This window comes from Nerophis ophidion, linkage group LG07 (genome assembly GCF_033978795.1).
Source record: "Nerophis ophidion isolate RoL-2023_Sa linkage group LG07, RoL_Noph_v1.0, whole genome shotgun sequence".
NCBI classification, from domain to species: Eukaryota; Metazoa; Chordata; class Actinopteri; order Syngnathiformes; family Syngnathidae; genus Nerophis; species Nerophis ophidion.
In genome coordinates this window covers 74,925,576-74,948,176 of record NC_084617.1, presented here as the reverse complement: position 1 = coordinate 74,948,176, position 22,601 = coordinate 74,925,576, and the positions used below count along the sequence as shown (strand labels likewise).

The 22,601-nt window shown below is 41.4% G+C and overlaps 1 protein-coding gene across 2 annotated transcripts in view; it reads left to right on the top strand.

Annotated features, from left to right (window-relative positions):
* The window catches only part of chfr (checkpoint with forkhead and ring finger domains, E3 ubiquitin protein ligase), a 43,033-nt gene extending 22,174 nt beyond the window's left edge, over window positions 1-20,859 (top strand). For both annotated transcript variants that reach the window (XM_061907116.1, XM_061907115.1), the window contains exons 15-18: window positions 2,683-2,770; window positions 2,840-2,947; window positions 3,331-3,403; window positions 11,195-20,859. In XM_061907116.1, coding sequence (XP_061763100.1) covers window positions 2,683-2,770; window positions 2,840-2,947; window positions 3,331-3,403; window positions 11,195-11,237 — 312 coding nt within the window. In that variant the 3' untranslated portion in view covers window positions 11,238-20,859. The remainder of the gene's footprint in view (window positions 1-2,682; window positions 2,771-2,839; window positions 2,948-3,330; window positions 3,404-11,194) is intronic.
* The last annotated feature ends 1,742 nt before the right edge of the window (window positions 20,860-22,601 follow it).

The window sequence follows — 22,601 nt, the reverse complement described above, 5'->3', positions numbered from 1 at the left end:
CAAAGCTCATGACCATAGGTGAGGATGGGAACGTAGATCGACCGGTAAATTGAGAGCTTTGCCTTCCGGCTCAGCTCCTTCTTCACCACAACGGATCGGTACAACGTCCGCATTACTGAAGACGCCGCACCGATCCGCCTGTCGATCTCACGATCCACTCTTCCCTCACTCGTGAACAAGACTCCTAGGTACTTGAACTCCTCCACTTGGGGCAGGGTCTCCTCCCCAACCCGGAGATGGCACTCCACCCTTTTCCGGGCGAGAACCATGGACTCGGACTTGGAGGTGCTGATTCTCATTCCGGTCGCTTCACACTCGGCTGCAAACTGATCCAGTGAGAGCTGAAGATCCCGGTCAGATGAAGCCATCAGGACCACATCATCTGCAAAAAGCAGAGACCTAATCCTCCGGTCACCAAACCAGAACCCCTCAACGCCTTGACTGCGCCTAGAAATTCTGTCCATAAAAGTTATGAACAGAATCGGTGACAAAGGACAGCCTTGGCGGAGTCCAACTCTCACTGGAAATGTGTTCGACTTACTGCCGGCAATGCCATCAAATCAAATCAAATCAACTTTATTTTTAAAGCACATTTAAAATTTACCACAGGTGTAGCCAAAGTGCTGTACAATGGACAGGTTAAAAGATAATACGAGGACCGAGCAAACAACTCAACACAAACAGAACATGATACAAAATAAATAAATAAAACATAAAAACAGGTTCACAGCAAGTGTATAAAATGGGGCGCCATTGCAGGATGGATATCACTTAGTGTTAAAAGCCAAGGAATAAAAGTATGTTTTTAAGAGAGATTTAAAAACAGGAAGAGAGGAGGCTTGTCTAACACTCAGAGGTAGGTCGTTCCAGAGCTTGGGAGCAGCACCAGCGAAAGTTCTGTCACCTCTAAGCTTCAGCCTTGTGTCCTAGACCGTCAGTAGCAGCTGATCGGCTGATCTTAGGGATCGATTCGGGCAGTAAGGCTGAAGGAGGTCGGAGAGATATGTTGGCGCGAGGTTGTTTAGACATCTAAAAGAATATAGAAAGAGTTTAAAATTGATTCGATAACGCACAGGGAGCCAGTGAAGGGACGCTAATATTGGGGTGATGTGCTCACGTCTGCGGGTCTGTGTTAGCAGACAAGCAGCAGAGTTCTGCACCAGCTGCAGGCGGGCGAGGGAGACCTGGCTAATGCCGACATACAGGGCATTGCAGTAGTCTATAAACGATTCGAGATATCAAATGTTGGCAAAGCCCGAACAGCCACCTGTGAATGTCGCCAAAGTATCCACGGCCTCTAGAAGTGTGCGTACGTCAGCCATGAAGTTGCTGTGAAGCAGCGCAATCTTGATACATCCTTGCCTTGTGCATAAGCAAGCTTGTAACATGAGGCCCACGGTCTGCAGGGCTGCCTCTGTCTAAATGGGGGCCCTAAGCAAAATTTTAATTTGAAGCCCCCTACCTGCCCTCATTACAAAAAAAAATCACAATAATATCTATTCATGCTGAATGATGTATATATTTTTTAATAACATTTGCTTCATGTTATGTACTTAAACAAATTAATGGGAAGGAAATTGTTACCAAAAAAAACATATTTTAGTGCAAAATAACATTCAAAATGTCTGCTCGCGGAAAAACAAAAATCCTTACCTACGATTTGACTCCCTCGAATGGCCTTGACGCTGCAACAACAGGAGCAGGCTGTTCTGAAAACATCCCCCGAGGACTCCTCAATGATGGACATTTTTGACCTCCCTCCCTCCTCAACGACATGCGGAGTCCAACTTTTGCTTGCATGCAGAACGGCCCCAGGCCTATGTACACTACATCAACACACCCAAGACAATGGGCATATAATCACACACACACACCCTCCCCCACCTCACGCCTTCACCACCGCTTAATTCCCTTTTGGGGTGATGGATGGTTTCATAGCAGCAGTCAACCTCCAGGGCCCCAACTCTCCCGCCCCTCTGTTGCGAGTTGTCGTGATTAAATGTAACATGTTTAAGTGTGCATTGCATGGAGGTTTTTTTCGTACTCCAGACTAGGTCCCCTTAGGAGTCCAGTCTAGATTGTATTTTTTTTTTACTCCTCTTCTTCCCCAGCGTTTTACCTTGTTCCCACCTTCTACGGGGTGCCTCGTGGCGACCCATCAGCGTTCCTGTTCTGTAGCCCTGTACACTGTCTAATCTGGAACGGGTTTGTGCTGAAAACATAGTTTCGTCGTACTTGTGCAATGACAATAAAGTCCTATCCTATCCTATCCTTTGGTGCAAAATAACAAATTCAACACAGCTGACACATATATTTGCACTCTTTCTAAAATTTTACCGACCAATTTTGATCTCATAGGACTGTTAATCAGCCTGAAAAAGAAATTGATGTGCACTAACGGGAACAATGAGTTTTTTCCTTTTAAATATGCCATTATATTCTAGTCAGGGACTGAGCAGGATGTGGCTGGGATTTTATTAGCGGTAAAGTTGCATATAAAGCGCCCTGTCATTTATTGACATTTGATATGCTCTTTTTGATGCAAATCAGAGAAGGAGCAAGAGATAGGGATCCCCCTTACAGTCCCCTTATAGTCAGTACTTGCAGGCTCTTTCAGGACTGATGTTGTAGAATAATGCTGAGATAAAATCTGCATCTGCTTTGTTTGTATCCTTCCACCAGAACTACTTGTCTTCCAGAGGGAAGACCTGGGTGGATCTTCTCAAGGAGGCTGTTCATGACATAGAACAGGGGAAGTATTGCCTTTCAGGTGAGCCCCTGAAACATTATTTTTATGTTAAGTAAAGTCACCACATTGTGTGTCGTCCCATCTTCGCAGATCGCCGTATCTCCGCCAATTCCATCATGTGTGTGTGTTGTGGCCTGATGGTCTTCAAGGAGCTGGCCTACAAGTACAGACAGAATATCCCTGCGTCTGATCTCCCAGGTCAGATGGGCCAAAGTACTTGTTGGAGTGCGGTGGTCTGTGTTTAGACAGGTCACATCAAAACTAGGCAGAAGATATGAACTGACATCATTTCAATGTTAAAAGATCCTTGCAGATGCGTAAGGCCTACTATTGACCATGGTGGTTAATATACAATATTAAGCTTAGTTTTGATTTAAAAACTAAATCTCACACTGATTAGATGGAGAGTAGTCAGTGTACAGCTTGGAACGCTAACTGTGTGCAACTCAACTCACAGCCCTTTTATGTGTTTGTAAAGATATTGTTACCTTGACGTTGTGATCATACTTTTCTCTTTACTATTAAGATGTGAATTCCACAGGTGCTAATATATAATATAATATATCTGGTTCCCCTCCTAGCTGCAGTTTTGTCTCGTCCCGACTGCTACTGGGGGCGCAACTGTCGTACACAGGTGAAGGCCCACCATGCAACGTAAGTCTTTCATATACAATTTTTATTTATTTATTTATTTTTTTTTTTGTCCTGTCCAGCTTCTCAGGCAAATCATATAGTTGATGTAGATGCCCATATCAGCTGTTCAGATTTACTTTACAAAAGAGAAGTGTAAGATACTTCTCTTGTTGTCTTATTTGAATGTGACTTTATTAAATGTATTTATATTATCATTTGGTGCAGCCGGGCCGGAGCAGGCGGGGATAGAAAGAGAAAAAAAGGAAGACAGAGGGGGAAATTGTGGGGATAAGAGGGGGATTAGACAGAGAGACAAAAACAACAATAACAACAACAACAATAGAACAACACCAGCACATACATAATATGTACAAATATGATCGTAAAAGTGATAGCAAATAAGCAGTTAGTGAAATAAATAATATAGTAATGACAATGAGCATTTTTACACTAAAACTGGAGCAATACAAATACCAATAGAAAAAGCGCTATTGATCATGAACAAAACCAATAGTTTACCTCTATCAACAATAAAGTTGTTCAAATGCAACGATACGTATACATAATGATAGCTAGAAAGATAATAAAAATAAATAAAGAAAAAAGAAGAAGGAATACCGAAAGATGAAAGGGAAGAGAGAGAGGCAACCTATATTAATCTTGTAGATTGTTATATAATTTGACGTCACCTTTCTGAATTTATTAAATGGATGCTTATATTTTTGTTTAACCTCCAGATCTGCAGCAAATACATTTTTGTAAGGGCAAAGTAAAATATTTTCAAGATGGTTAACGCCACAAAAGCTTTATAATATGACTGAATTTTTTATTTTCTTGTGCTATATTAATATAAAATATAGGAAAACATAGTGTTAATTAGAGCTATATAAAGTAGTTTAATGTTTTTTCATCTTCTTGTCATCAAAACTGCAAAACAAAATGTGATAAAAGAGTGCAATTTTTACTTGGGATGACATGATTAACACTATTAGTTTATTACTTAAAAAAAAGGCTTAAAAACCCAATAGATATATATGTGGTAGTTCTAGCTACCGTATTTTTCAGAGTATAAGTCACTCCGGAGTATAAGTCGCACCTGCCGTAAATGCATAATAAAGAAGGAAAAAAACATATATAAGTCGCACTGGAGTATAAGTCACGTTTTTTGGGGAAAATGTATTTAATAAAACCCAACACCAAGAAAAGACATTTGAAAGGCAATTTAAAATAAGTAAAGAATAGTGAACAACAGGCTGAGGCATAAATAACCAACTGAGAAGGTGCCTGCTATGTTAGTTAACCTAACATATTATGGTAAGAGTCATTCAAATAACTATAACATATAGAACAGGGGTCACCAACCTTTTTGAAACCAAGAGCTACTTCTTGGGTACTGATTAGTGCGAAGGGCTACCAGTTTGATACACACTTAAATAAATTGCCAGAAATAGCCATTTTGCTCAATTTGCCTTTAACTCTGTTATTATTAATAATTAATTATATTTACGTTTGTGCAAACACTGATCATCTTAATGATTTCTCACAATAAATATATATAGAAACAGATAAATATCAATGGGCTTCACGGTGGCAGAGGGGTTAGTGCGTCTGCCTCACAATACGAAGTTCCTGCAGTCCTGGGTTCAAATCCAGGCTCGGGATCTTTCTGTGTGGAGTTTGCATGTTCTCCCCGTGAATGCGTGGGTTCCCTCCGGGTACTCCGGCTTCCTCCCACCTCCAAAGACATGCACCTGGGGATAGGTTGATTGGCAACACTAAATTGGCCCTAGTGTGTGAATGTTGTCTGTCTATCTGTGTTGGCCCTGCGATGAGGTGGCGACTTGTCCAGGGCGTACCCTGCCTTCCGCCCGATTGTAGCTGAGATAGGCGCCAGCGCCCCCCGCGACCCCGAAAGGGAATAAGCGGTAGAAAATGGATGGATGGATGGATAAATATCAATATGCAACATTTTATTTTTATATTTTCTCTAAGTGCACATTTTTCAAATTGAACATTTTCAAAAGATCACTTCTAAGACAGTCTTGTGAAATCACAATATCCCATTTTAATCAGCTAGCCACTCACATTTTTTAACAAATCATGAAGTACTTTGCACCATGTTTGTACATATAATAACTCATGTAAAATACAAAAGTCAACTCTCAAATTTTTAAATAAATCATGCCACACTTTGAACTGGACACCAAATCTGTTATCTGTTTCTTTGTCAGTTAGTGGGAAGCCTGGCATTGCATGCTGTTATCTAGTGTGTTGTACTCTGCTGTGTAACTTCACACTGCAACTCTGAGTGAGTCTTGCAGATGTGCATCAGTGAGGCCTGTTCTGTGTTTGTTCTTGATGGAGTTCATGTCAGAAAAGGCTGATTCACAAAGATAGGTTGAACCAAACAGGCTTGCAACCTTCATAGCTGCTGCGCATACAACACTGTACTTTTCTGTGTCAACAAGGCACCAAAAGTTTGGTGCAGCATAGTGGGCTATAAATTTTAAATTTTCAGGAAAGAAGAGGAGGGAATTTAAAAGGTATATGTGTTTAAAAGTCCTAAAAATCATTTTTAAGGTTGTATTTTTTCTCTAAAATTGTCTTTCTGAAAGTTGTAAGAAGCAAAGTAAAAAAATACATTAATTTATTTAAACAAGTCTTTGAAACATTTTCTTGGATTTTAAAATTCTATTTGAGTTTTGTCTCTCTTAGAATTAAAAATGTCGAGCAAAACGAGACCAGCTTGTTAGTAAATAAGAAATAAATAAAAAATAAAGGCAGCTCACTGGTAAGTGCTGCTATTTGAGCTATTTTTAGAACAGGCCAGCGGGCGACTCATCTGGTCCTTACGGGCGACCTGCGTTGGTGACCCCTGATATAGAACATGCTATACCTTTACCAAAAAATCTGTCACTCCTAATCGCTAAATCCCATGAAATCTTATACGTCTAGTCTCTAAAGTGAAGTGAAGTGAATTATATTTATATAGCGCTTTTTCTCTAGTGACTCAAAGCGCTTTACGTAGTGAAACCCAATATCTAAGTTACATTCAAACCAGTGTGGGTGGCACTGGGAGCAGGTGGGTAAAGTGTCTTGCCCAAGGACACAACGGCAATGACTGGGATGGCGGAAACGGGAATCGAACCTGGAACCCTCAAGTTGCTGACACGGCCGCTCCACCAACCGAGCTAAACCGCCCCTAGTGAATGAGCTAAATAATATAATTAGATATTTTACGGTAATGTGTTCATAATTTCACACATAAGTCGCTCCTGAGTACAAGTCGCACTGCTGGCCAAACTATGAAAAAAACTGTTACTTATAGTCGAAAAATACGGTATTAGGCTGTTGTAGTTTACTTTTATTTTTTTAAAGCACTGTAGCACTTTGAGGTTATTTGCTCAATGCAAAATGCTTTTACAGATAAAATCTATTATTATTATTAAAAGGGGCTTCACGGTGGGAGAGGGGTTAGTGCGTCTGCCTCACAATACGAAGGTCCTGCAGTCCTGGGTTCAAATCCAGGCTCGGGATCTTTCTGTGTGGAGTTTGCATGTTCTCCCCGTGAATGCGTGGGTTCCCTCCGGGTACTCCGGCTTCCTCCCACCTCCAAAGACATGCACCTGGGGATAGGTTGATTGGCAACACTAAATTGGCCCTAGTGTGTGAATGTTGTCTGTCTATCTTTTTTGGCCTTGCGATGAGGTGGGGACTTGTCCAGGGTGAACCCCGCCTTCCGCCCGATTGTAGCTGAGATAGGCGCCAGCGCCCCCCTGCCACCCCAAAAGGGAATAAGCGGTAGAAAATGGATGGATGGATTATTATTAAAAGTAGGGCTGTCAAGGTGAACAACACAAATGCGATTAACAATTATTGCATTCATTATGTACACTCATGGCCATCCATCCATCCATTTTCTACCGCTTATTCCCTTTTGGGGTGGCGGGGGGCGCTGGCGCCTATCTCAGCTACAATCGGGCGGAAGGCGGGGTACACCCTGGACAAGTCGCCACCTCATCGCAGGGCCAACACAGATAGACAGACAACATTCACACACTAGGGCCAATTTAGTGTTGCCAATCAACCTATCCCCAGGTGCATGTCTTTGGAGGTGGGAGGGGCCTATCCCCAGGTGCATGTCTTTGGAGGTGGGAGGGGCTTATCCCCAGGTGCATGTCTTTGGAGGTGGGAGGGGCTTATCCCCAGGTGCATGTCTTTGGAGGTGGGAGGGGCCTATCCCCAGGTGCATGTCTTTGGAGGTGGGATGAAGCCGGAGTACCCGGAGGGAACCCACGCATTCACGGGGAGAACATGCAAACTCCACACAGAAAGATCCCGAGCCTGGATTTGAACCCAGGACTGCAGGACCTTCGTATTGTGAGGCAGACGCACTAACCCCTCTGCCACCGTGAAGCCAAATAAAATCTATTATTATAATTAAAAGTAGGGCTGTCAAGGTGAACAACACAAATACGATTAACAATTATCGCATTCATTCAAGTAGTGTCAAAGCGCTTTGAGTACCTTGAAGGTAGAAAAGCGCTATACAAGTACAACCCATTTATTTTATTATGTACACTCATGGCCAAAAATATCGGCACCCCTGCGTTTCTGTCAAATAATGCACCACTTCTCCCAGTAAATTGTTGAAATTACAAATACTTTGGTATTTACATGTTTATTTCTTTTGTTTGCATTGGAACACACACAAAAAAAAAGCCAAATCTGATATTATTTTAGATAGAACTCCAAAAATGGCCTGGACAAAATGATTGGCACCTTTTCAAAATTGTAAGAAATAGTTGTATTCTAAGCTTTTGATGCTCTTTTATTTTGTGATTAAACACACCTGTAGCAAGTAACAGGTGCTGGCAATACACAAATCACTCTTGCAGCCAGTTAGAATGGAGAAAAGTTGACTCAACCTTTGTGTTGTGCGTGCCACACTGAGCATGGAGAAGATACGTAAGAGCAAAGAACTCAGAAGATTTGAGAAGCAAGATTGTAGAAAAGCATGGACAATCTCAAGGCTATTGATTGATTGATTGATACTTTTATTAGTAGATTGCACAGTACAGTACATATTTCGTACAATTGACCACTAAATGGTAACACCCCAATACGTTTTTCAACTTGCTTAAGTCGGGGTCCACGTTAATCAATTCATGGTAAAGTCCATCTCCAGAGATCTAAATGTTCCTGTGTCATCAAGAAGTTTAAAGCCCACGGCACTGTAGCTAACCTCCCTGCACATGGATGGAAGAGAAAAATAATGAAAGACGGCAACGAAGGATTGTTTGAATTGTGGATAAAGAACTTGGATCCACTTCAACAAATGCAGGGGTGCCCATATTTGTGGCCACGACTGTATAATTGCAGATAAATCCATCAATTGTTATGCTCCTTTACCTTAACCGTGGACGGTTGTCTGAAAGGCTGTTCAGGTTGTTGTACGGTGATCAGATTAATGCATACCTCGGTGCAAAGATGAACCTCTAAAGCAGGGGTAGGGAACCTATGGCTCTAGAGCCAGATGTGGCTCTTTTGATGACTGCATCTGGCTCTCAGATACATCTGAGCTGACATTGCTTAACACGATTAGTAATGAATAATTCCGCCAGTAATCGGTGTTAAAAATAACGTTTAACATATAAAACATTCTTATGCATTTTAATCCATCCATCCGTTTTCAACCGCACCTGTTCAATAAGTCACATCAATGGTAAGAAGTCCGTCCATCTATTCTCTACCGCTTGTCCCTTTTGGGGTCACGGGGGTTGCTGGAGCCTATCTCAGCTGCATTTGGGCAGAAGGCGGTGTACACCCTGGACAAGTCGCCACCTCATCACAGGGCCAACACAGATAGACAGACGACATTCACACTCACATTCACACACTAGTGTTGCCAAAGAAGTATTTTATTTATTATTGGTTAGCTTCAGAATAAAAATGATATAAAATATAAGACTTATACTCTGCATTGCCGGCAGTAAGTCGAACACATTTCCAGTGAGGGTTGGACTCCGCCAAGGCTGTCCTTTCTCACCGATTCTGTTCATAACTTTTATGGACAGAATTTCTAGGCGCAGTCAAGGCGTTGAGGGGTTCCGGTTTGGTGACCGCAGGATTAGGTCTCTGCTTTTTGCAGATGATGTGGTCCTGATGGCTTCATCTGACCGGGATCTTCAGCTCTCACTGGATCGGTTTGCAGCCGAGTGTGAAGCGACCGGAATGAGAATCAGCACCTCCAAGTCCGAGTCCATGGTTCTCGCCCGGAAAAGGGTGGAGTGCCATCTCCGGGTTGGGGAGGAGACCCTGCCCCAAGTGGAGGAGTTCAAGTACCTAGGAGTCTTGTTCACGAGTGAGGGAAGAGTGGATGGTGAGATCGACAGGCGGATCGGTGCGGCGTCTTCAGTAATGCGGACGTTGTACCGATCCGTTGTGGTGAAGAAGGAGCTGAGCCGGAAGGCAAAGCTCTCAATTTACCGGTCGATCTACGTTCCCATCCTCACCTATGGTCATGAGCTTTGGGTCATGACCGAAAGGATAAGATCACGGGTACAAGCGGCCCAAATGAGTTTGGGTCTCTCCCTTAGAGATAGGGTGAGAAGCTCTGCCATCCGGGAGGAACTCAAAGTAAAGCCGCTGCTCCTCCACATGGAGAGGAGCCAGATGAGGTGGTTCGGGCATCTGGTCAGGATGCCACCCGAACGCCTCCCTAGGGAGGTGTTTAGGGCACGTCCAACCGGTAGGAGGCCACGGGGAAGACCCAGGACACGTTGGGAAGACTATGTCTCCCGGCTGGCCTGGGAACGCCTCGGGATCCCCCGGGAAGAGCTAGACGAAGTGGCTGGGGAGAGGGAAGTCTGGGTTTCCCTGCTTAGGCTGTTGCCCCCGCGACCCGACCTCGGATAAGCGGAAGAAGATGGATGGATGGATGGATACTCTAGAAATGTAGGTCTTACTTAAAAAATGCATGCATTTAGTTGTATTCAGTGTTAAAACATATGATACGTCTCTCACGGTAATACACTTTAAAAAATGTGGCTTTCATGGCTCTCTCAGCCAAAAAGGTTCCCGACCCCTGCTCTAAAGGCTTAGTGGCCACATGTGTGGACAGCACCTTTTAGCTCTTTTTTTCCAAAATTGTGTAAACTACTAAATTAGGGTCTTATGGCCGCTTATGTGGACACTTATACTGTCATCTGGTGCTGTCAGCAGAGTATAACATATGATGGAATTTGGGGGGGAAAAAGTGTAAAAATAAGAATTAACATGTCATTAAACATGAAGTACACGTTTGTTACTAATGGACTAATAAGTACATCATATCAAAAGATGATTCTTAGTTTTTGTTTTAATTAGTGTCCAATAAGCCCAAATAGCGAAGATAAATTTGAAAAAAACATGTAAATAAACAGCTTAGGCCTTAAGATGTCATGTTTCACTTCAAAATACATCCTGACAGAACTTTAAATTGAACTGTTTGAGCAAAAAAACTAAATAAAAAAGTCCATTAAAGTAACAAAATATGACAAAAGTTACTATGAATTATGCAGGCAAGTAATTTACTGCAATTAATCACGATTAATCAAAATGCAGAAGTATAATTCAGCTAAGTTCATTATTTCAAAGTCAACAACTGGTTTGCTACATGCTGTTAATGTATTTTACCGCTAGATGGAGCCATTGTCACAATGTGTCTTTGTCATGTGGACAAGCCAGGACAAGTCCCCTGCCCCTGGGTTCATCTGTCCTGGCTAAACATGATCCATCAGAGGGTGTGGACTTATTTCTTCTTCTTTTCAGGAAATTCAACCACATATGTGAGCAGACCCGTTTCAAGAGCTGAGCCAACAAAGGCGGCTGCTGGCCGAGCAACACAATGGAGAACCAAGCTCACCAGCTTGTGGTGACTAATAGTCCCCTGTTATTATGATGATTATGTACACTCACACGAAACCAATCATTATCAATTCATAGTGAACTCTTCCACAGCATTGGGCTGAATCAAGTAGTGCTAGTGTGCACTTTATAGCTCATTCTAGCCAACTTTTGATATATATTTTTGTAAACTTTACTGTTTTGATCGAGGCAGACTGTGTTATGAATAGTTTGGGATGTAACTTATGGCGATAATTTAGGGATTCCTTCATGCATATTTTAGTTGTATGCACATTTTTAGCTTGTTAAAGAATAGTTAATAAATATTGATACTCGTTAGATGCGTTTTGGGCAACATACAAACTTACTATAAATGTTTTGTGGAGGCATGAGTGAGATGAAGGTGTGCCTCTGTTGTACTTTTTACTCTGCATAATTATCCACATTTAATGCTTTAGAGCAGGGGTGTCCAAACTTTTTCCACTGAGGGCCACACACTGCAAAAATTAAAGCAAGCGGGGGCTATTTTGATTGTTTTTTGATTTTAAAAACCAATACAATATATGTATAAAAATATACATTTAGGCCTCCACTCAGTCCCCATGCGATTTTTGTCCCCAAAAAATATAAAAAATGTGTAATTATTCAGTATTATTATTTGTACTATTTTTTAAGTTTTAAATCTCTAGAGCAGGGGTAGGGAACCTGTGGCTCTAGAGCCAGATGTGGCTCTAGAGCCAGATGTGGCTCTTTTGATGACTGCATCTGGCTCTTAGATAAATCTTAGCTGACATTGCTTAACACGATAAGTAATTAATAATTCCGCTGGTAATCACAGTGTTAAAAATAACGTTCAAATTATAAAACAGTCTCATGCATTTTAATCCAACCATCCGTTTTCTATCGCACCTGTTCAAGATGTCGCATTAATGGTAAGAAGTACAGTATTATATTTATTATTGGGTAATTTTAGAATAACAATGTTATTAAAAAAAATTATAGACTCATTATACTGTAAAAATGTTGGTCTTACTTTAAAAAAAAACACACATTTAGTTGTATTCAGTGTTAAAAAAACATTATATGGCTCTCACAGAAATACATTTTAAAAATATTTGGCTTTCATGGCTCTGTAAGCCAAAAAGGTTCCCGACCCCTGCTCTAGATCAACATTACGTCATTCTGTCAATATAACATTTTTGAAGATTTAAGTTGTTTGCTCTTTTTGTCAAAGAAACCCCTGTTTTTTATAGAAAAAAAACACAAAATATGCAATATTTTCACCCAATAAAATTTTTTGTGGGATATTTGAAATTATATAATAATTGGAGCCTTAAAAAGGTCAATAACTCATAACACCATTGATTTTAATTCATTATTATTTTTTGAGCAATGACACTTAACAAATCACACCAAAATTATTGGGGATCCAAAAGTGTTGAAAAATAAATTATATATTTTTTTTACTGTTTACTTTTAACATAATAATCTCGAGATCATCTTCAGATCTCTCCGTTAATTATAAGTTGTATTGTTGTTTATGTTTGTTGTTTGTTCAGTTTTGGCCCTTTTTTAAAAAAAAAAAAACAGCTCCATTTTTTTATATGGCAAACACAAAAAATGCATAATTTTCCCCCAAAATATCTCAAAGTGTGACGTAATTGGAACCTTGAATAGGTCAATAATTCATAATGACATTGATTTTGATTCATTATTATGTTTTAAAGAAAGAAACAGCCTGCATGGCAGCTTTGTGTTATCAGAGTAAACATTGCAACATTTTCTTGTTACATTTCACCCGTTTGCTCTTTTATACCACTTTTTATGTTTTAAATTTTTTTCAATGGTATTTTTAAAATGTGCCGTGGGGCCGTTAAAAAACTACCTGCGGGCCGCAAATGGCCCCCGGCCCGCACTTTGGACACCCCTGCTTTAGAGCAAAGGCAAAATTAGTGCGATGAAATAATGATATTAATCACATCCATTTCCTTTGCTGAACACTTCAACAAGTGCGATCAATAAGAATGGTGGCTACCCTAAATGGAGCAGTAGTGTTTCCCACAGGACTGCAATCTGTTGCCATAAAAGTTGAGTGACGTCAAATTAGCAAATTAGCACTGTCGCTAAATACGACTTCCGCTTGTCAAAGGCTGGGCTGCACACTTCCACGCCTCACCTTTTCACAGTTGAGGCTTGTGGAGGCGACTTGTAAGCACTATGCAAGAAACACTTCCTTTCTTTCCATTGTAATGTGTGGGAATTCCCTACCAAAATGGAAAATGCACTAGCGAAAAACTATGAATATGACTACTTTTACATTGCACCCCAAATATCTAGATTGGTCTCAAAGTTTATTTATATAGCCCTTAATCACAAGTGTCTCAAAGGGCTGCACAAGCTACGACGACTGCTCAGATTCCACATCAGGGCAAGAAAAAACTCAACCTAATGGAAAACCTTGTCTCAATCCTTGCTAAACATAACATTAAAATAGGCAGGCTAGGTGCGTATGAGTTGTGTTAAGAGGCAGCGTTAACTACTCCCTAAACCTGGCGCACGCGCTGTTCTGCTTAGAAAAGTGCATTTTAAATATCAACTTATAGATATGTGTGAAAGTTTACCGCAAAAGTATTCCTGAACTCTTGGAGTTCTGACATTGGCGAGTCCGTCAGTTCCCATTTTATTAGAGTTACTCCCGTGGCACACAATTTAAAGATGTTTGTACCAGGATCGAATCTTGGTTGAAGCACAGTTGGGAAGATACCAAAATAGTTATTTTCCATTAAAAAATACTCCTGAACTAATATTTTGTCCATGAATCTGTTTTAGTACAAAAAAATGTTTCAAATGTTACTGACGACACGTCTCGTCTCGTGGTGGTCAAGCCAGCTCTGTTTTCAATGAGTACTCGGCGCCAGTTAGCCTTTCTCCAAGAAAAAAATATATGCTCTACGCTTGTGTTGTTTTTGGCTGTACAAACCGTTCAAATCACGGAAGGGATAAATGTTTCTTCAGAGTTTCTCAAGAGGTACAATATTTTTCGGAGTGTAAGTCGCTCCGGAGTATACGTCGCAGCAGCCGAAATAGCATAATAAAGAAGGAAAATAACTAGGGCTGGGCAACGATTATAAATTTTAATGGAAGTTAATCGCACTATTTCTCAGATTAATCGCGATTAACTGCATTGTATTCGCAAAGCCCAATAATGAATTCAAAAGTAGTGTGTAGTGCACCTTTATTGGAATATTCTCCCACATGAACAAAAGCACCAAAACATTTGTTGTGCAAACACAATTTAAATCAGTCCTTGTTAAACAGTAGCAGTTAAATAGCATATTTGATGAAAATCAACTCCAAAAATGTAAATACAAACATTTAAGCTTATTGCCACTGCCAGGGTATTTAAGTTATCTTGTTTGTTATGGAAAATAAATATAATCTACATACAAATCTCTGAGCCACAATCATAACATCTGAACAGGCAATTTCTGAGGTAACAGCAGAAACATTTTTTTTTATCAGGGATCTTATGTTTAAAAAACCTATATTATAGGTAGTGGGCTGTTTTGGGGAATTTTTGATCAAATTATCCGTAGTAGCAATATTAATAATGTTGTGTTTATTCTGCGTAGTGCACTTAAAATAATTACGACCATATCTAGGAATTGATATGATGGGAATTTTCCGATTGTTTGCTTGGTGCTTTGATAAACTGAAGGCATCATATACATGGTACTATATTGTGATGTTATGAGCCAGGGAAAAAAAGAACTACCCTACCCAGCATGCAACAGGAGTGACGAGCATGCGCGGTAGCCCGGTATAGGTTGTGTCGCCATGACGGCATCTTGTATGTTGTGATATGCACGCTCTGAAAGTAAACGTTAAGAACTCAGCCAACACTCCTGGTCTGCATTATTCATAAATAGACAGACAACACATATACTCCGCTGCTTCACAGGCCGCTGGATGTAGCCGGCAAAGTATTCCCATGCTAGCTAGCCGGTCTAGCAAGCACGCGTCATTCAGTCCAAAACGGCCCGATCTATCCACATCCAGAATTGTCTGGCGGTCGTAAGTGATCCCGGAGTGACCACGCTGTAAGCCAGCCATGACATTTGCAGAATTGTCCGGTATTTTTGCCAAATGTTCCATCTTTACCAAGAGCCCCTCCACGCCGAAGCCCGTCCGGGCGACGCCGTCTTGTTAAGAAAAGGCGTTAACAAAATAAAAGCATGTAAACAACATACGCAAATGTGCGATAAAATAATATTCGGCGTTAATAGATTGATGAGTTAACGCGTAATTAACGCATTCATTTGCCCACCCCTAAAAATAACATATACGTCGTCGCACTAGAGTATAAATCGCATTTTTGGGGGAAATTTATTTGATAAAATCCAACACCAAGAAGAGACATTTGAAAGGCAATTTAAAAAAAAATAAAGAATAGTGAACAACAGGCTGAATAAGTGTAGGTTATATGAGGCATGGCTTCACGGTGGGAGAGGGGTTAGTGCGTCTGCCTCACAATACGAAGTTCCTGCAACCCTGGGTTCAAATCCAGGCTCGGGATCTTTCTGTGTGGAGTTTGCATGTTCTCCCCGTGAATGCGTGGGTTCCCTCCGGGTACTCCAGCTCCCTCCCACCTCCAAAGACATGCACCTGGGGATAGGTTGATTGGCAACACTAAATTGGCCCTAGTGTGTGAATGTTGTCTATCTGTGTTGGCCCTGTGATGAGGTGGCGACTTGTCCAGGGTGTACCCTGCCTTCCGCCCGATTGTAGCTGAGATAGGCGCCAGCGCCCCCCGCGACCCGAAAGGGAATAAGCGGTAGAAAATGGATGGATGGATATATGAGGCATAAATAACCAACTGCTATGTTAACCTAACATATTATGGTAATTCCTGACCTGTGTGTGACGATTCCTGACATTTTCTTCGTCTCTTCCGCGAATGAGATAAATAATATTATTTGATATTTTACGGTAATGTGTTAATAATTTCACACATAAGTCTCTCCGGAGTATATGTCGCACCCCCGGCCAAACTATGAAAAAAACTGCCACTTATAATCCAAAAAATACGGTAATCAAAAAGGGCAGAAGAGTGCAAGATTTTATGAAACGACGAGAAAAGCATGCAGCTCACACTCTAGTCCAGGACTGGGCAATTATTTTGCCTTTTGAGAAAAGAATGTGTCTTTTAGGAACACTAATACACAATAATGTCTGAATGCTAAAAGCGTTATGACAGACCACCTTAAAAAAAGGAATGGAGTTTTACATTTTTTTACTGAATGAGACACCCAGAATGTACATAGCGGCATAGCTCGGTTGGTAGAGCGGCCGTGCCAGCAACTTGAGGGTTGCAGGTTCGATTCCCGCTTCCGCCATCCTGGTCACTGCCGTTGTGTCCTTGAGCAAGACACTTTACCCACCTGCTCCCAGTGCCACCCACACTGGTTTAAATGTCACTTAGATATTGGGTTTCACTATGTAAAAGCGCTTTGAGTCTCTTGAGAAAAGCGCTATATAAATATAATTCACTTCACTTCATGAAAATAAAGAAGGTGGAATTTACAATTTTAACTATGACGGATTAAACACTGAATATTGACATGTGAGCGTCACAACCTCTCTCGATTGACATATTTTACAATCACGCGAATGGCAACAAACAAAGCGAAATATGAACAAACCCCAGCTAGTATCTGATATATCACTAAGCTTTAGAACTTTGGTGCAAAAATCTCCTTACGCGTCTGTGCCTGACACAGCTGCTGTGACTTAGATGACCATAGTCACTAATTAGTTGATTATAGTAACTACTTAGATGACCATAGTCACTAATTAGTTGATTATAGTAACTACTTAGATGACCATAGTAACTAATTAGATTACCATAGTAAGTAATTAAATTACCATAGGAACTAGTAAATCTTGCAAAAGCGAAGATTCCAACCATTGAAATACTTTGTGTAATTTAAGACTTAGGGTGATTAGAAAACATCACTGCACGTCATAATTGCAGCGACAGTTTCCATCTTAAAGATCTAAATCAATTATTTGGGAATGAAAAGCTTAACGAGCCCAGGTCTGCTCTCGTCCAAGTGAGCAAAGTCGAAGAATGCACGAGTTTGCAGTGATCACTCCGTTAAAGGTTTGATAGATATACTTTTAATGTTTATTCTTTCCCATATAAGTATTATCTCGATGTTATTTTATATTTCTTAAACACATATTTGGTACGAGCGTTTTGAAAAGCACCAGTTCTGCAAGTCTCAATAAAAGAAAGCAAATGTTAGCAAAAACCTTAAAGAGTTAAGCTTTTACCAAAGGCAGCAATCATAAATGAAGCTTTCAGCACATACACACTGTTGACACCTGTAGATATATTTTGATAAGACGGGGAAAATCACACTACTCAAAAACAGCAACAAACATGGCTATAGATCAGGGGTCGGCAACTGTTACCACTCAAAGAGCCGATTTGACCCGTTTCACAAAATAAAGAAAACTATGGGAGCCACAAGACTTTTTTGAAATTTAAAACGAAATAACACAGCTTACAAAGTTTTTTTTGTGCTTTTTGCCATGTATTAACCAGGGGTCTCAGACACACGACCTGCACCTTAATATGAAAATGGAATATTAGTGCGGCTCGCGAGTTTTATTTGAATGCCGCTTGATGACAACCATCTCAATTTTTCCGGGAGACTACCGAGTTTCAGAGCATCCATTCTCTCGACTGTCTGCTGGTTTTCACCCAAACAACAATAATAAGGGCGTGCTATGATGACAATGAGTTTAGCGCCCTCTACAACCGTAACAAACAGCTTACCAGCCCATTAACATGTTGTATGAGGCTTCTGCAGACACACATAAGCGACTGCAAGGCATACTTGCTCAACAGCCAAACAGGTTACACTGAGGGTTGTGATATAAACAACTTTAGCACTCTTACTAATATGCGCCACACTGTGAAACCACACCAAACAAGAATGACAAAAATAACACAACATAAACACAACAGAACAAATACCCAGAATCCCATGTATCCCTAACTCTTCCGGGCTACATTATACACCCCCACGAGCACCAAACCCCGCCCACGTCAACCGACGCACAGAGGGGGTGGGGGTGTATAATGTAGCCCGGAAGAGTTAGGGATGCTGTTGAACAATTATGTCTTGCGGTCGCTTGCGTCGAGTCAGACGTTTTAAGGCATTGCCATCACGGCACGCCCTCAATATTGTTGTCCAGGTGAAAATCTGACAATGTTATCCTGGGGAGATTTCTGGGAGAGGCACTGAAATCCGGAAAAATGGGGGGGGGGTCAGCAAGTATGCAGCTGAGCCACATCAGAGTGATTCAAGAGCCTCATGCGGCTCCGGAGCCGAGGGTTGCCGACCCGTGCTGTAGACGCAAAGTAAAATCACAAAATGCAACCTTACCCGAGCAAAAACAATCCGGGAGAATCTTGATACCAATTTCCTCGACCCGGCCACACACAAAGAAGTTGTAGACCTCCATGCTTTTCCCAGTTTCCATCTGTTTGGTCCTGTCGAATGGGGTCTGGAGCACAATCGTTTGGTATGCCTGAAAACGCGATCGAATCCTTGATATCACTCGACAAATCTTATTTTGATAAAGTATAGGGATCTATTTTTATATTGCATAGTTGTTATATTGCCTCTTTGTACTCAGATAGTTCGTGCGCTAGGCTTGGTTGACCACCACTTTGGCAAGAAGTCGGAACACAAGCACTAAGAATTGTTTCACATTAATGAAAAAAATCCGGTTACGATACAAACTAGTCTATTTGTAGCAGGCCTAATGTATTTGTGACTGTATAGAAAATAAAATAAAACTAGACGAGTGGGAAACACTGCTATACTTGGTAGTTAACTTTGCCACTTTGCTAACCATGCAAGATGTGATTATTTAGCAAATATGTCTTTTCACTTCCCTTTAGGGGGGCAGCCGATAGGTTGTTAGTTTAGGTCTGCATTTGGCTCTCGGATAAATCTGAGCTGACACTGCTTAACACGATAAGTAATGAATAATTCCACTTGTAATCACAGTGTTAAAAATAACGTTAAAAATACAAAAATGTTCATGCGTTTGAATCCATCCATCCTTTTTTCTACCGCTCCTGTGCAGGAAGTTACTTTAAGGGTAAGAAATAATTGATTTATTATTGGTTAGTGTAGGGCTAGTCCTCTTGGGGGTTCTTCAACAAGGCCCAGGTGGGCAATTTACACACCTGTCGCTGATTTCGAGGCCGGTCCTGGCAACACCCCGCTTCGCTGCAGACCCGCAGGCCACGCCCCCTCCACAGTTAGCTTCAGAATAACAACGTTATTACAAAGAATAAGAGACTTATTATACTCTAGAAATGTTGGTCTTACTTAAAAATGTACACTTTTAGTTGTGTTCAGTGTTAAAAATATATTATATGGCTCTTACGTAAATACATTTTAAAATATTTGGCTTCTTGGCTCTCTCAGCCAAAAAGGTTCCCAACCCCTGGTTTAGGTGTTCTCTGGTTTCTCAGGTAAACAATGCTACTGTAAAAGTGTCGTATTAAAAAAAGATAAATGGCACTTGTTTGTGCACACTTTTCGATATAATTTCTTTCTTTAAAAAACAGTAGCCCAAGCCCTTATTTGTTGTTTTTAAGTTGTAGATGATAGATAGATACAAGAGGCCTTATACGATAAAAAAAGAAAGTCCGTGTTTGTTTTGTTCTTTGTGGTCACTTTAATTGGTGTGTAGAACTGCTGGTGGATAAGAAGGAACTGTTAAACAGTCTTAGTGAATCCTGCAAGGACTACTTGAAATGTTTGTCACATTTGTCTTCATTCAGGTTGTTTCCAAAAGTTGAGTATGTAGTGTTCTGCAATGCAGGTAGTCATATTTTTTTTATTTATTCTTTTGTAGTTTTTTTTAGTTTTAGTGGCAATAGTCAACAGTGCTGGTCCAGCTTGTTTTGAATGAGCATTTTCTTTCCTCTGCCCAGGGGTTTAAATGACTTTAGGTGTTAAAGTTTTTTTTTTTTACCCCCTTAGTCATGGTGTAAGGACCATTCTAGCATTCCATAGCAGCTCAGACCCCCTACACAAGTCCAGTCGATCCCCCGACAGAAGGACTGAGTTTTAATTATTACCCACTGGAGATCTAGGCACTCTAAGCCAACAACAGTACCAAGCCGCTCCAATCAGGAATTGGTATTAAAGAGGCTTTGGAGTAGTACTTTGCATTTGCCAGGAGACAGGATGTTGTATACGAACGCAAACATTTACTCACTTTGTGTGTAAAAGTCTGAACAACACCGGGTGGAAGCAGAGTTCATTCTACCTCGTGAGCGCCTCCTAGGAAGTTGGCTTCAGAGGTGCCTTCATGGCTTCCGTGACGTAACTTTATGCAAGCACTTGGTTTATGCCGTGCCATCAGGTCCAGTTAGCTGCATGTAGACTAGCAGGCACACAAAATAAATGTGCTGTATTAACACAAGTAAGATGGTCTTTGCCATGCATGTGGATCCGGTTTGCTTTTTGGAAATTACATTAAAAACTGGAACTATCGGTCTCGTCTTGGTTTTTATTCCTTGTTTATTTTTCAACCAGTGAAAAGAAACATGCATGGTCACTCAATAGAAAAATACAATATTTCTATTGGATCATTTGAAAGGCAAAAGCATGAAAAGTAAGTATGAATATTTGCCTGGAACAACTCACCATTTAGGCGTCCCTGGAGCCACCTCAATTGGCTCCTCTCAATGTGGAGAAAGAACTCTGGTCCGATTCAGCAAACACATTACTGCACCAGTCCACTGGCCGAGCCCATTGTCCTTGTAAAGAAGAACCTGAGAAACTTAAACCCCACTTCAAGACTTTCCAACTTTTGAAAGTTCTAAGAACCGTGGCCTGAGGTTGGGAGGTGCTTCACAGTTGGGGTGTCTGCACATAGAGACAAGATCTAATGGCCCAAAAACTAAATATCCTCTACAGCTTGGCTGTGCCTGGAAATTATCTTGAAAACAATAATGAACAGAAACTGGGAAAGGCATTATTGGAAGCTGGAACCTTCTAGTACTCTCGCAAGGGCATGTAGGTGTTACAGTGTTCCATGCCAGGACACAAATCACATTGCACCTCCTTTCCCATGGTGGCTCAGGAGTGTGATCTCCTGTAGTTGGAACCCACCCCTGTCTGCCAATCCAGAGGTGCTGTATTTACTTCCCACGCAATATTAGAGAGACAGTCCCAGAACATCTAGAGCTGAAGGTCTTCGTGGTGAATCTCTCACACCTCCAGGGCCTACCTCAGCAGCCACAGTGGTGGACTTGTCTGTATTCACGTCCTTTAGCTTTTTCCTCTTAAGAAAGATGTCAGCAAAAAAGAGCCTCAAGGTATTCCTTCCATTGCCTAACTCATTCCTGGCAAAGGGCATAACTTGTGACTACATTTTAGATCAGCTTCTTCACTAACAAAAGCATGAAATTCAGCCCATTCCGGATCCCCCGACATGCAAGTGGAGTTCTCCGCCAAACGTTTCCAGCATACCTTCACTACACGTTTTGTTGCATCCTTTCCTGCCGAGCTACCTCAACTGGCTCCTCTCAATGCGAAGGAGCAGCCTTTCCACCCAGAGGTCTGAGTTGGACTCGACAAACAAAATTCTGCCAAACGTTTCCAGCATACCTTCACTACGTTTTGTTGCATCCTTTCCTGCCGAGCTACCTCAACTGGCTCCTCTCAATGTGAAGGAGCAGCCTTTCCACCCAAAGGTCTGAGTTGGACTCGACAAACAAAATTCTGCCAGACGTTTCCAGCATACCTTCACTACGTGTTTTGTTGCATCCTTTCCTGCCGAGCTACCTCAACTGGCTCCTCTCAATGCGAAGGAGCAGCCTTTCCACCCAGAGGTCTGAGTTGGACTCGACAAACAAAATTCTGCCAAACGTTTCCAGCATACCTTCACTACGTTTTGTTGCATCCTTTCCTGCCGAGCTACCTCAACTGGCTCCTCACAATGCGAAGGATCAACCTGTCCACCCAAAGGTCTGAGTTGGACTCGACAAACAAAATTCTGCCAGACGTTTCCAGCATACCTTCACTACGTTTTGTTGCATCCTTTCCTGCCGAGCTACCTCAACTGGCTCCTCTCAATGCGGAGGAGCAGCCTTTCCACCCGGAGGTCTGAGTTGAAGACTCGACAAACGAGACTCAGCATACCTTCACTACATGTTTTGTTGCATCCTTTCCTGCCGAGGTACCTCATCTGGCTCGTCTCAATGCAAAGGAGCAGCCTTTCCACCCAGAGG